The sequence below is a fragment of the Culex pipiens genome, chromosome 1 (assembly GCF_016801865.2).
Source record: "Culex pipiens pallens isolate TS chromosome 1, TS_CPP_V2, whole genome shotgun sequence".
Lineage (NCBI taxonomy): Eukaryota > Metazoa > Arthropoda > Insecta > Diptera > Culicidae > Culex > Culex pipiens.
In genome coordinates, this window is record NC_068937.1 from 135,068,881 (window position 1) to 135,081,139 (window position 12,259).

The 12,259-nt window shown below is 43.2% G+C and overlaps 3 protein-coding genes across 3 annotated transcripts; 1 reads left to right on the plus strand and 2 right to left on the minus strand.

The window, feature by feature from the left end:
- Positions 1-1,259: 1,259 nt before the first annotated feature.
- Positions 1,260-2,092, minus strand: LOC120418385 (aprataxin-like protein). Its single transcript, XM_039580759.2, has 3 exons — positions 1,828-2,092; positions 1,533-1,764; positions 1,260-1,470 (listed from the first exon to the last, which is right to left on the minus strand). Exons 1-3 carry the CDS (start codon positions 1,999-2,001, stop codon positions 1,283-1,285), a joined length of 594 nt encoding a protein of 197 aa, XP_039436693.1. The 5' UTR covers positions 2,002-2,092; the 3' UTR covers positions 1,260-1,282.
- Positions 2,093-3,582: 1,490 nt separating this feature from the next.
- Positions 3,583-7,234, minus strand: LOC120418366 (exocyst complex component 2). The gene is made up of 4 exons (XM_039580726.2): positions 5,371-7,234; positions 4,403-4,791; positions 3,925-4,341; positions 3,583-3,869 (listed from the first exon to the last, which is right to left on the minus strand). Exons 1-4 carry the CDS (start codon positions 7,123-7,125, stop codon positions 3,737-3,739), a joined length of 2,694 nt encoding a protein of 897 aa, XP_039436660.1. The 5' UTR covers positions 7,126-7,234; the 3' UTR covers positions 3,583-3,736.
- A 2,126-nt stretch (positions 7,235-9,360) lies between these two features.
- Positions 9,361-11,343, plus strand: LOC120418370 (aprataxin-like protein). The gene is made up of 3 exons (XM_039580732.2): positions 9,361-10,280; positions 10,340-10,565; positions 10,622-11,343. Exons 1-3 carry the CDS (start codon positions 10,119-10,121, stop codon positions 10,780-10,782), a joined length of 549 nt encoding a protein of 182 aa, XP_039436666.1. The 5' UTR covers positions 9,361-10,118; the 3' UTR covers positions 10,783-11,343.
- Positions 11,344-12,259: the final 916 nt, after the last annotated feature.

Below are 12,259 nucleotides of genomic sequence, written 5' to 3' on the forward strand. Positions count from 1 at the left end.
GTAGGAGCTGCATAAAATTCATTCCTGTGCAACTAAAAAGAATCAAATATAAAAGCCCGCTTCTTTTGACGAAAAACAACTCTATCAGACAAGAGGAGCTTACCTAATCTCTCTGCCTGCAGCGAAAATTATCAAATAAAAAACGAATATTACTCTCAATAGCCTGAAACCCGAATTCTTCAAACTTTCCCCGTTGATTTCAGTTGAAACTTGCTCCATTCCCTGTACCGAATCCAGTTTTATCCTGATTGATTTGTTGTAGTTTCTGTTTTACCCAACCCTAGTTATAGTCATCGTTGTATAAAGGTTATTTAATTCAAACGAAAGAGAGAAACACATTCTTCAGAAAACCACGTGAACGAGAGAGGAAACCATACCAAAATTGAGTTAGCATAAATCTAGTTTGTTTATTACTTTTTTAGTTTGAATTCGAAATAATTCCTAACAAACAAGGCAAACTTCTACTACTTAACTAAACTCTACACAACGCTACTACGGTCACGTATCGATCAATCTCGAAACAATAGAAGAGGGGTGCGAATCTCCAACTCCTAAAACACTCTTCCCCCATCTTTACTCTATTGTGGCCGCGAAACAATAATGTTTTCCACCCAGGAAACAGTTGGTTTCTATTGTGATGAAGGGGTGGGACAAGCTTACACTCAAACTGCAACTGTTTAGAGAAAATGAGAAACAAACAAAACAAAATCATATATATTTGACAAGATTAACAATCAACTGCAACAGCAAAAAAAAAAGAGGTTAAAAAATGTGACACGCGAGAGCAGTGTGAGTTTTGGGGGTCGTCGACAACCAGTTATTATCATTACAGAAAATTTCGCTTAGAAAGTTTTGCCGACTCGATCGCATCAAGTGGGAGAGAATAATGAAGAAATAAAAAAAAAAGCAAGATTCGAGTCAACAGCAGCAGCAGCAGCGCAGCAAAAATAAAACAATATTTAAACATTAGCAATGAGAGAACAAAGATATGTGGAAGGAAAGGCGTAAATTATTATTATAATCTGAGATAATATAAATTATATGAGAATGCAAAAGAAAATCTGTTGTTTTATTTGTGATTTTATTTCGTAGAATATGAGAACATATTTGGGTCCACTGATAAAAGGATGGTGGAAAACATTTAACCTCAAAATGACTGTTTTCATTTCATAGTGCATTGTTGTCATTGAAGTGTCAGCCTCTAAAAATACATGCTGATTTTGAGTTAATAGCACATCCGCCGTACTTTTTGCAGTGGGCCTCAAAAGTTTTTAACAGTTTGTTATGCTATGTTTATCTTCTTAAATGATTTCTCCAACCAATGGTTGTCCAAATGTGACTTGAGACCGCCGAGGCTATCGAACCGATCCGGACATTGATTGCAGACAAGCGGAGTTTGCAACAAGCGGTCAATCAAAGCCTTTGGTCTTCTCGCGATCTTTCCTTTTTCCTTGAGTTCGTTCAAAATGTCTAAAAAATAAGTTCAAATTTTTGCTTATTTTTAAACTTTAAACATTTCCCAAAAGACTCACCCTCAAACGGCATAAAATACGCCGTATTGTACCCGTTCCACTGCTCGTACTTGCGCAACCGGTCCGACACAAAGTCCTGCGAAATGACGTGCAGATGCAGCCGGTGCAGCTTCGCTCCCATGTGGAACCCGAACCGGAAGTCGGCCAGCGTGAAGCCATCCTTGAGCTGCTCAACCTTTTGCACGCCCAATGCCTTCATGTCCTCCAGCAGTGAGGCGTGTTGGGGCTTCAACTATACGGCAGGAAGAGGCCATTGAAAAAATCCGGAACCGGAACCAGTTTTCCCCAAACTCACCTCGTAAATGGTGTCGATATCCTCGACCGGAAGTACCAAATAGTGGTGCTTGGAGCGGGGAAACTTGTCGGCTATGACCACCGCTAAATCAGTGCGCAGCAGCTGCTTTGTGGGATCTTTCATGTCCCTGAGCAGTCCGTTCCTCCAGTCGCTATTTCTGAAGTTCCCGAACATTTTTCTGCAGAAATTGATAATACTGGAAAAGCTAGGTACTTTCTTTTTTTTTTGGACGGAGAGGTTATGTTGGGTGGTCGCAAAGGCTTGCTTGGATTTCAAATTCAATCGTTTATTCAAGGTTTTTCATTTCATGGTAACCAAGGTAACAAAACAAGTTAGATCTTAAAATGCCACCGTCCTGGCCCCCATCGGGCACTGATTTCGCTTGTGCCCGGCCTGCTTGCACAAGTGACACTTTGCCGCTGGCTTCGATGTTCCGGCGCTAGCTTCCTCCTGCTTCTCCGCCCTCTTCATCATCTGCTGCCGGTCGTACTCGCGCACGATCATGATCCGCACCTGGAACATGGTTTGCTCCGCTTCCGGGATCCACTCGAGTGCTTTGAAAACCACATCGTAAGAATCCGGCAGGCCGACGAACATCATCGGAATCTTGCTCTTGTCCTCGACGCCCAGCCCGCTGAGCTTCATCCGCCAGAACAGATCGTCCAGCTGGGCCAGGTGCTCGTGGACGTTTCCCCCTTCCGGGAGCCGCAGCTTGCTGAACTTTTGCATCAGCGCAACTTCGGAGTGCGGCGCTTCGTGGAATCGACGCAGCCGTTCCCACGATTCCGCGGCGGTGGTGGCGCCCCGAACGTGGCAAATCTGGTCGTCATCGATGCTGAGGCAGATCGTGGCGTTTGCCTTGCGGTCATCTTCGTCCCAACGGTCCGTGACGGGAACCGGTGCCGACTCGTGAACGACGTACCAGCGGTTGTCGTAGCGCAGCAACGCCTTCATCCGGAAGCTCCAGAAGCGCCAGTTTTGGTTGTTCAGCCTCGGAAAGGAAAATAGGCCTGGGGCGTCCATGGCGACACGTTGGAGCTGGCGATTTCTGGCTGCAAAACTTTTCCACTCCAAACTCGAAGGAGTTTCGATCGTTTTTGGCGGATTGTTTTTTTGGTTGTCAAAATAAACTTGCAAAGCGTTTACACGTTTCTGAAAATGTACTCATTTAATTTGGGTAAATCTATTCCAAATCATGTTGTGCTCAAAATTGAGCTGTACGCCAAAATTAACTTTTATCCAAACTAGAGTACTTTATTAATAATGAAAAAGCAAGTGAAAAGCTTGAAATTCTATCATTTAATATCTGAAACTATGAAAAAGGATTTCGGCATTCAATTGAAATTTTGTTTAAATTTTATTTATTATATTGTGTATTTATGTTAATGGAATCGTTGTGCATTGCATTCTATACCAAACATATTTTAGGCATCGCGTAGTGTTAACAGTCAAATATTTTTTATGATGTTTTTAAATATAGGATTAAATATTTTTTTTAAATAATATTGGATGTCAAGAACAAATCTCGGATGAGTTTTCAAAAAGCCGTAAGAGCCACCTTGACCTCTGACTTTATTTCCGGGTTTTCTCCAAATTGAAACAAAATTGCATTTTTGTTTAGTTCAGGGCACTTGAAGGACGAGAAATTATTTGCAAAGAATGGATAAGTTTCAACAAATACAGTTGATACAGTTGACGGGATTTTATTTAATCTTCACTCAACATTAATATTAATTTTAGGTAAATTTTCTCAAGTCAATTTAAAAAAAAAATCTTTGCAAATTATTTATTTTCCCCTCTCAAATCGAACACCTCACTCTCCAACCGACCCTTCTTTGCCGACCTTCTTCACCTTCCTGGACGACGACCCGTGGTGGAAGCTCATCATCCGGAAGTTGACGGAATCGTGTCAGGGATCAACCACCTGCAGACACATCAGCTGCAGCCGCATGTTGTTTTTGATTTGGCGCACCGTTTCCTGGATGCGGTCCTCGCTTTCAGCAACCTGCGGAATCGCCTCCAGTGCTTCCACGAAGAATGACCTTGAAGATTGATAATTATGAAATGTATTATTTAGTGTTGTTTAATAAATCTTACTTGGCCGTATCGTTGCTGTACACGCGCACCGCGTCCCGGATCACGTTGATGTCGACCTTGGCCTGCAGGGCGCCGTTCACGTTGAACTTTTGCACGCACGTCATCAGCCGAGCCAGCTCCTCGGCCACGGTTTGCACGATCGGCTCGAGTACGGGACGCAGCAGAACCGGCGAGATGGAGAAGATCTCCGAGTAAACCGAGACCAGGTTGTCGCAGCACTCGTGCGCGTACGGACTGAGCTTGTCCGAGGGTCCAACCTGGTCCCACTGGAAGCGGCCAATGTACATCGAGGGCTCGATGGTGCCGACCAGCGGGTCACTCTTGTGCTCTACGTACATGTCGAGCAAGCTGGAGAACAGCGTGTTTACCGTGGACCGGGAGTTCTCGATGGCGATCGATGGAACCGGATAGTTGTGTCTGTAAATTAAAGTTTGTTTTGAGAAAGATATTCTAAAGATTCCAACCTACAAAAACTCACTTGGTAAACAGTCCCGCCAACTTGGGAAAGAAAACCTTGTTGCAATAAATGCAATTCGAAAGACAGCACAGCATTCGCTGCTCCCAGGTGATGCTCGAGCCCCAGCTTTTGTCGGTGCCGCCGGAGATTTGCTGCTGGAGCAGTGCCGCCGGAAAGCCGATCAGCTGCGACAGCATCGGTGCCTGCTGGGGGTCCTCGTCGGAGCGCTGGAGGGCCAGGGTTTCGATTACGCCGCAGAACGTGCCCAGCAGTTCCTGGATGCGTTTGGACATTTCCCGCTGGCCGTCGGACTGCGGTTCGAGCAGGGACGTTTCGCGGATCTCCGGCGTCAGGCAAATGACCTGGGCGTCGTCGATGGCTTCCGTGAGGATTTCTTCCAGTTTGGAGGGCTAAACAAACGGCAGCATAGATAGTTAGTATGTGCCTGTTCTAACTGAAACAACAAAATATTTTTTTCCAAAACATGGGTAAAAGCTGTCCTGATTCTCCTCAGATGATTCATACATTCATATTTAAAAAATTTTGAATTTATTTTGAGATTTTTTATTTCTTGGGACGCAAAATCAGTATGAACTTCTAAACGCACCCTTCATCAAAACCTTCCCCACAATATGTTGGTTTGAAATGAACGTACAATTTTCATTGACTAATTTCCAATTAGAGTGCAACGTTGTTGAGCGTTTGAAAACGAACTGTCAAACAAACCGGAAGCAAAACGGTTAGTTTGTTGGCAACTTTCGTACAGACAAGACGTATCTTGAGTCGCTGCATCAATCCGCGAATTCAGCTCACTTTTTAAGCCGTTTTTGACCGCGATTAAATAAGTTTGCGGTGTTTTGCAAGTGAAATTTGAAAATTTCGTGAGAAAAGTGAGCAATCTGAATCTGCAAAAAAACGTTTCTTCAGAGAATCTTTTGAGAAAGATTTCAAGGTAAGTGCGCATAAAAGTTTGATTCTAGTTGACTCACCAGTCCGGTCGCTCCGGCAAAGTCCGCCACCGGGAACTCCCACGTTTCCTTCTCGTGCAGCTTTTTGACCTTTTCGTTGGCCTTCTTCAGAATGGTGGACAAACAGTACAGTCGCAGTTCGTCGATAAACTTGAGGACAATATCGAGCGCTTCCCCGGGCAGGTCCAGCCGGATTAGGGTGGCGTACGAGACGCGTACGTACCGCAGACAGTGCGGTAGCCAGGTGATTAGGTAGTTTAGGGAAAGGTTACTTGCCGGCCAGGTTGGGAGGCCTTTCATGGTGCTGACCAGGAGAGTTCGTTGGTTTCCGGCTGGAAGCAGAGCAGCTTTCAGGTAGGAGCAGAACTGTTCGATGACGGTCAGGATGATTCGTTTGAAGTTGCCGGGTTTGGGTTGGCCGGCGCCGCGGAGTTCACCGGTGAAGTAGGCTTGACCAAGACGCCAGAGATCAGGGAATTGGGACGCAGCTATTTCGGTCATTTCTTCACAGAACTGGACTCGAACTGGAGTGGCGTTTGGATCGTTGCGAGATTTAGATTCGGGAGTTCCTTCCTTGCCGGTATATTGATCGTATGACTTCAGGAATGTGTCTTCTAGGTATTTGGCCCTTGCTTCGATGGCATCCCAGGCAGGGTCTTCAATTTTCAGCCGGCTGGCCACACTCGTTCCGGCTTGTTGCGCTTCCAAGCTGATCAGTGCCTTCACCAGCTTCTTCTGCTGTTCAACGCCCTGAGGCATTTCCTTAATCTTCCCATGCAACTGCTGACGAATGCCCAAAATCTTCAAATCAACTTCCTCCAGAACCTTCTTGAAAATGGGAACTTCGGTCTTCCCAAACAGGTTCTTTACCCGGGCGTAATCGTTCACAACGATGTCAAACTCATTCCTGGCGGCACTCTTTTCCACCGAATTCGGCAAACAAAACAGAAACTTGTGCCGGGACAACGCAGACAATGCCGCCCTCGTGGCATCCGCTTTCTCCTTCCGGGATAAAACGTCCTTAAACAACTCATGCGATGCGTCGATCGATTTCTGTATCGCAACTTCCAAATCTTTAACCTGATCCTTCCCGTACAACTTGGTGTCCTGCGCGACGCGATCCCGCAGTGCCATCAACGTGTCCAGCTGGTCCATCACCGAACCGGCGTTCGACTTCAAAAACGACAACTGTCCCTCCTTCTGGCTCTCAACCCGTCGTCGCAAATACGACAACCCAGCCTTCAAGTCCTCAAACGAAGTTGCGTGATGATTCTCCAGCAAGAACCACCCAGGAAGAAAATTCTCCTGCGACAAATCCCCAGATCCGTCCGGAAATATATCTCTCAAATCCTCGGGAAACTTTTTATCGTTCCCCTCAATCGACAACCCCAGCGGATCTTCCTGAATGTACCCAGTCGGAGCCAACGACCTCCTCCCCCACGCCAACGACTGCATCGGAGATTCCTCAATCCAAACCGCGGATTCCTTCATCGGTCCAATCGTCTCGTAATACGCCCGGAACTGCACCGTCGACGTGCCCGTCCCCCCATTCCTCGTCGTTACAATAATATCACCCTTTCCCTTGGCCGCTCCCGTCCGGGCAATGATCTTCTTGTCGGATTTCCACTCCGCCGACAGCAGACAGTCGCAGCCGCAGATGATCAACCCAACTAGGTCAGTCGCCTTCGAGCCGAGAAATTCGCCCCGGATCGTGACGCGCGTTCCCGGTGGACCCTCCTTCGGCGAGAGGCCGGTCACTATCGGACGGTTTACCATTGCGAGTCACTGGTCAGCATTCAAATCGTGAAAAATAAGGCTAAAATTTAATTTATTTGAAGTTGTGAAAATTTTCTGACACGCACCACCCACAAAAAACTGTAAACACTTGGACCAAAACAAAAATAGAGAAAAATCTGTCAAACCAAAAACTGCTCGATTTTTTTTTCGAGCGGATCCTGTAAAAATTTTAATAACCCTTGATATCCGTGGTACCGACTTCGGTTTATGAAAATTTTGTGACTGTGATTGTGGTTGATGCCTTCCTCACATTAATATAGTTTTTTTTTTTGGTAAAATAAAAATATCTAACCTGCAAATCTGAAGTTTTTTTTTAAAAGGTCCCATAAACCAAATTTTCAGTTTTTGCTTTTTGGGTGTCTTTCAAGGCGGTTTCAAAAACACCCAAAAAGCAAAAAAAAAAATGGAAATTTGGTTGATTGGAGCTTTAAAAAAAAACTCCAGAAATGTTCTGTAAATAAAACTTCATATGCTCGTAACTCGATAGGGTTGTCAGATCTTTAATCTTTTGAACTCGTTGGATATGTCTTTTGATTACGTATCCAATGATAGGTCGCCTGATTGATCCGTACATCGTTTCTTCCATCGAAATATCTGAGATCCGGCTTCAAAAGAGTGTATAAACAACACTTAAGTGCTCATAACTTTTGATAGGGCTATCAGATCTTCGATGTTTTAGGCTCATTTGAAAGGCCTTTAAATTATCTAACAAACATCGGGTCACATGATGGACCCGGACATAATTTTCATCGAAATATCTGAGATCCGGCCTCCTAAAAGTGCATAAATAGCTTTGTAGGGGGTTGTCGGATTTCTTACAAAAACCACCCTATTTTATAATCTTCCGAAGTTTAGCCAATTTTTTTTTTAGCGTAACTTTTGAAGTACTTTTCTAAACTTCATAATATTTACTAGGGTCTTGTGGGACCCCATGACGGATCGAATGAGACCAAAACGGTCCAAATGGGTTCAGCCAGTCCGGAGATAATCGTGTGCATATTTTTCGGTGCACCGTCTTACAGACATACACATGCACAGACATCTGTTCAGAATTTGATTCTGAGTCGATAGGTATACGTGAAGGTGGGTCTACGAGGTCGAATAACGAAGTTCATTTTTCAAGTGACTTAATAGCCTTTCCTCGGTAAGGTGAGGAAGACAAAAATGCATACAAAGTTGCGTTATTTTTGCGGAACCCGGCATGATTTTTCTTGCGAATAGGGACTGCCCGGGGCAAAAATCGAGATTCCAGCCACCGAATTTTCCCGGAGTGGTTCCAGTTCGCTTTTCTTGCCCGATGTTTTCAAAATTGGATTTCGGATGTGGCAACCGGATAACCGGAAGGGCGTCAAAAGTACACCTAAGGGACACCCCACATTAAAAATCGGTAAATTGTGTACGTTGCATGACTAGTTTAAATCGCTTGCCTAACACGGATCCAGAAGTGGCCACCGGAGATCTGGGGAAACGGTTCCGACGGGTTTTACGGCATTTTGGTGTAGAAAGTTAGAAAAGAGTAAATTTTAACGACAATTCCTAATATCTGAAGTCCGGAGCCACCGGCTCAAGTTCTTCAAAAGTAAGACATTAAAAAAGATTTTGGTACATAGATGCAAAAATGGGTTGGTTTCAGTTAACCGGACAGTTCCGGATCGGATGTCGTGAATAATAACATTCAACCTGCGGCAACATTTCAAAAATAGATTTTAAAAGTGTTTTTTGAAGGTCTTTATTTTGCATGTATTCACTGCCCCTGTTGCATAAATGTTCTTTTTCATCACTTTTGAGTTATTGATGCAGTTTGGTCCAAAATCGTGTGCTCTTTCAGAAAAAAAAAACCCTAAAATATCAAGTACTTTGTTCTAGAAATCTGGAGGAAATACAGTTTTTATGCGTTTTTTGTGAAACTATCAACTTTTCCTGTCATTTGAAAGAGATAAAACGGCATACATTTCCATACCAGTAAAACAGTGCTGAAAAGTAGAACGTTTCAGCATTGTTTTGAATTTTTATTGATAAATACTTCTACGCGAGAAAATTAATTTTCTGCATGATCGCGTAATCCCACATCAAACTGCTCGAATGAGGCTCTCGAGAGTGTTCAAGCTTTTCAACCTTTTGAAAATCGTCACCGACCGATTGTGATCTGTCAGATTGGGGGCTCATACCTAAACTAGACAGCAGTTTGAAAACAAGATAAACAAGCAACTTTATAGGCAATCAAACGTCAAAATTACCCCCCACTAGAGGGCGCTGAAACTTGGGGTGATGTTTTCATTATAACCTACAGCGAGTAAATTGGTTTGAAATTTGAAATTGTTTTATTTCATCATAAAATCGACATTAATAGCAAATTATACCATTTTCAGGTAAGAAATAAATAGCTTAATTGATATAAACGAAAATATTTTTGTTATGGCCGATTTAACCTGTTCATTATCTGATTCAAAATAAGGGAGTTTTTTAATCAACCAAAACCTAACTAATCAATTGAGAATGTAGATTATTCAAGTGGACAAATATTTTTTAAAGTCACTTCTACCATAAAAGCAAAGATCTGCTTGAAAAATGATAATTGGATTGATTTTCAAAATTAGCAATCTAACCTCATTCTCGCGTTTTCAATCCGGATCTCAGAATTTTCAATGAAAAAGGCAACTTAGCAAAAAAATCAAAAAGTCAGTCGATACAACTTTTTATTTCTTACCTCCTGTTAACTTTATTTTATTCCAAAAGATCAATTTTCTTTTAAAAAACCTTAGAATAGTTTTCACTCCCCTTTGCACCTATCGCGCAAAAACGTAAACGTAACCTTGCACCAAAGTTCTCCTACTCGAATGTAGGTGGCGAATAGAGTTATTAGCTTTGGTTTTGGGGGCCTATCGTGATGAAATTCGTGTTTTGAAAATTTGGGTTGTGTAAAAATTGTTTGTGCTTCCGTGTTTGCTAAACCGTTGTCCACAACCATCACAATGACCACCGGCAGCTGGTCGCACGCGCTGATCCGGGACATGAAACTTCCGGCGAACCAGTTCATGAGGACCGAGGTGGCTGTGGTGATGCGCGACAAGTACCCGAAGGCAATGCACCATTTTCTGGTAATTCCGTGGGCCGACATCGATTCCGTTTATCAGGTTTGTAAAGATTGAGTTGTTTTCGTTCTAGTTGATGATGAGATTAAATTTCGTTTTAGCTTAGTCCGGCGGACATTCCGTTGCTGCACGAGATGCGATTGCTTGGAGTGAATGCAATTGAAACGACGGGGAAATCGTACGACCGCTTCCGGTTGGGATTTCACATGAAACCGAGCATGCACCGGTTGCATCTGCACGTTATTTCCCAGGATTTTGTGTCGGACCGGCTTCGCTACAAGGAACATTTCAACAGCTTTGTCACGGAGTTCTTTATGCCGTTTGAAAGTACTTTGAACAATAGATTAAGTTGATCAACATGAAATTTAAGACTATTCTTTCAGGCATTGTTCTGGAGCTGCAAGATAAAGGACGGATAGAGCGGAGATCGCAGGAACTGATCGAACATCTTCTGCGTCTTCCGCTGGCATGTAACCAGTGCGCGTTCCCGTGCAGTACGCTACCTCAGCTCAAGAAGCACCTGGAGAGTCACCTCGACAGTTAACCCAATCTAGCTCATTTGATTAGGCCATAATAAAGTTTACATTTCCAAGCCCGAAAACCACCATTTTGTTCCAAAAGAAAGGAAACTCATTTATGTGTTCAAAGAATGTACGAGAGATTCGAGGCTGGGACCGACACGTGGTTTTAGTCGGTTCAGCACGGGGATAATTTCTCGGTTACTGTATCTGCTTTGATCGAGGCCAAGACTATCCGGGAGCCAGGGCCCCTCAAATATAGCAGAATAGGTGCAATTCTAAATGAAAGTGGTCATAGAACCATATCTTTCTAACTTTTAGGCAATCCATAGAAACGTTCCGTTTTTACAGATTACGACAAAAGGTAGCCATTCTGGATCATGGACCACTTCCAGCAGAAATTCCGTTTCACTTCCAGGAACAAACAGGTGGTCTTTGGGTTTCGAGAGGTTTGACGCTAACAAAATGGCGCGTAACAGGATGCTTCTTGCTGGAGCTGGACACGAGGCACACAGCGTCTTGGACTGGAACGGCACACGGCGACGACGACGTAACAGGTTCGGTGGTTGGCACTGGAAAGAGGGTTTGGTGGGCGAATGGAGAGGCTTTTATTTGGAAACAACTGGAGAAGTGCGCGGCACTTGCGAGAGAGAAAATGGAGAGAATCGACGTACGTTCAGCTTTGTTTATCAGCATTTTTGACAGTTTGAGACTTCAAACTGCTGGAGAAATCTGTGAACGGGTCCCAGATAACCCTTGGCCGATTTCAGGAAGCTTTTTGTTGGGTGAAAAGATTTGCTATATTTTCTATTTTTATTTTTGTTGCAATAGGCAATCAAACGTCAAAATTACCCCCCACTAGAGGGCGCTGAAACTTGGGGTGATGTTTTCATTATATCCTACAGCGAGTAAATTGGGTTGAAATTTGAAATTGTTTTATTTCATCATAAAATCGACATTGATAGCAAAAAATACAATTTTCAGGTAAGAAATAAATAGCTTAATTGATATAAACGAAAATATTTTTGCGATGGCCGATTTAACCTGTTCATTACCTGATTCAAAAAAAGCGAATGTTTTAATCAACCAAAACCTAACTAATCAATTGAGAATGTAGATTATTCAAGTGGACAAATATTTTTTAAAGTCACTTCTAACCATAAAAGCAAAGCTCTGCTTGAAAAATGATAATTGGAATGATTTTCAAAATTAGCAATCTAACCTCATTCTCGCGTTTTCAATCCGGATCTCAGAATTTTCAATGAAAAAGGCAACTTAGCAAAAAAATCAAAAAGTCAGTCGATAGAACTTTTTATTTCTTACCTCCTGTTAACTTTATTTAATTCCAAAAGATCAATTTTCTTTTAAAAAACCTTCAAATAGTTTTCACTCCCCTTTGCACTTATCGCGCAAAAACGTAAACGTAACCTTGCACCAAAGTTCTCCTACTCGAATGTAGGTGGCGAATCGAGTTTTTAGCTTTGGTTTTGGGGGCCTATTGGG

Bases quoted from the DNA above. Each gene is read 5' to 3' on its own strand.
- LOC120418366 (XM_039580726.2), bottom strand. From the start codon at position 7,125: ATGGTAAACCGTCCGATAGTGACCGGCCTCTCGCCGAAGGAGGGTCCA. The intron at 4,342-4,402 runs GTGAGTTTTTGT...TTTAATTTACAG, and splicing joins TTGGCGGGACTGTTTACCAA to ACACAACTATCCGGTTCCAT. The intron at 3,870-3,924 runs GTAAGATTTATT...TCAATCTTCAAG, and splicing joins TACAGCAACGATACGGCCAA to GTCATTCTTCGTGGAAGCAC.
- LOC120418370 (XM_039580732.2), top strand. From the start codon at position 10,119: ATGACCACCGGCAGCTGGTCGCACGCGCTGATCCGGGACATGAAACTT. The intron at 10,281-10,339 runs GTTTGTAAAGAT...ATTTCGTTTTAG, and splicing joins ACATCGATTCCGTTTATCAG to CTTAGTCCGGCGGACATTCC. The intron at 10,566-10,621 runs GTACTTTGAACA...CTATTCTTTCAG, and splicing joins GTTCTTTATGCCGTTTGAAA to GCATTGTTCTGGAGCTGCAA.
- LOC120418385 (XM_039580759.2), bottom strand. From the start codon at position 2,001: ATGTTCGGGAACTTCAGAAATAGCGACTGGAGGAACGGACTGCTCAGG. The intron at 1,765-1,827 runs GTGAGTTTGGGG...CCTGCCGTATAG, and splicing joins ATATCGACACCATTTACGAG to TTGAAGCCCCAACACGCCTC. The intron at 1,471-1,532 runs GTGAGTCTTTTG...CTTATTTTTTAG, and splicing joins GTATTTTATGCCGTTTGAGG to ACATTTTGAACGAACTCAAG.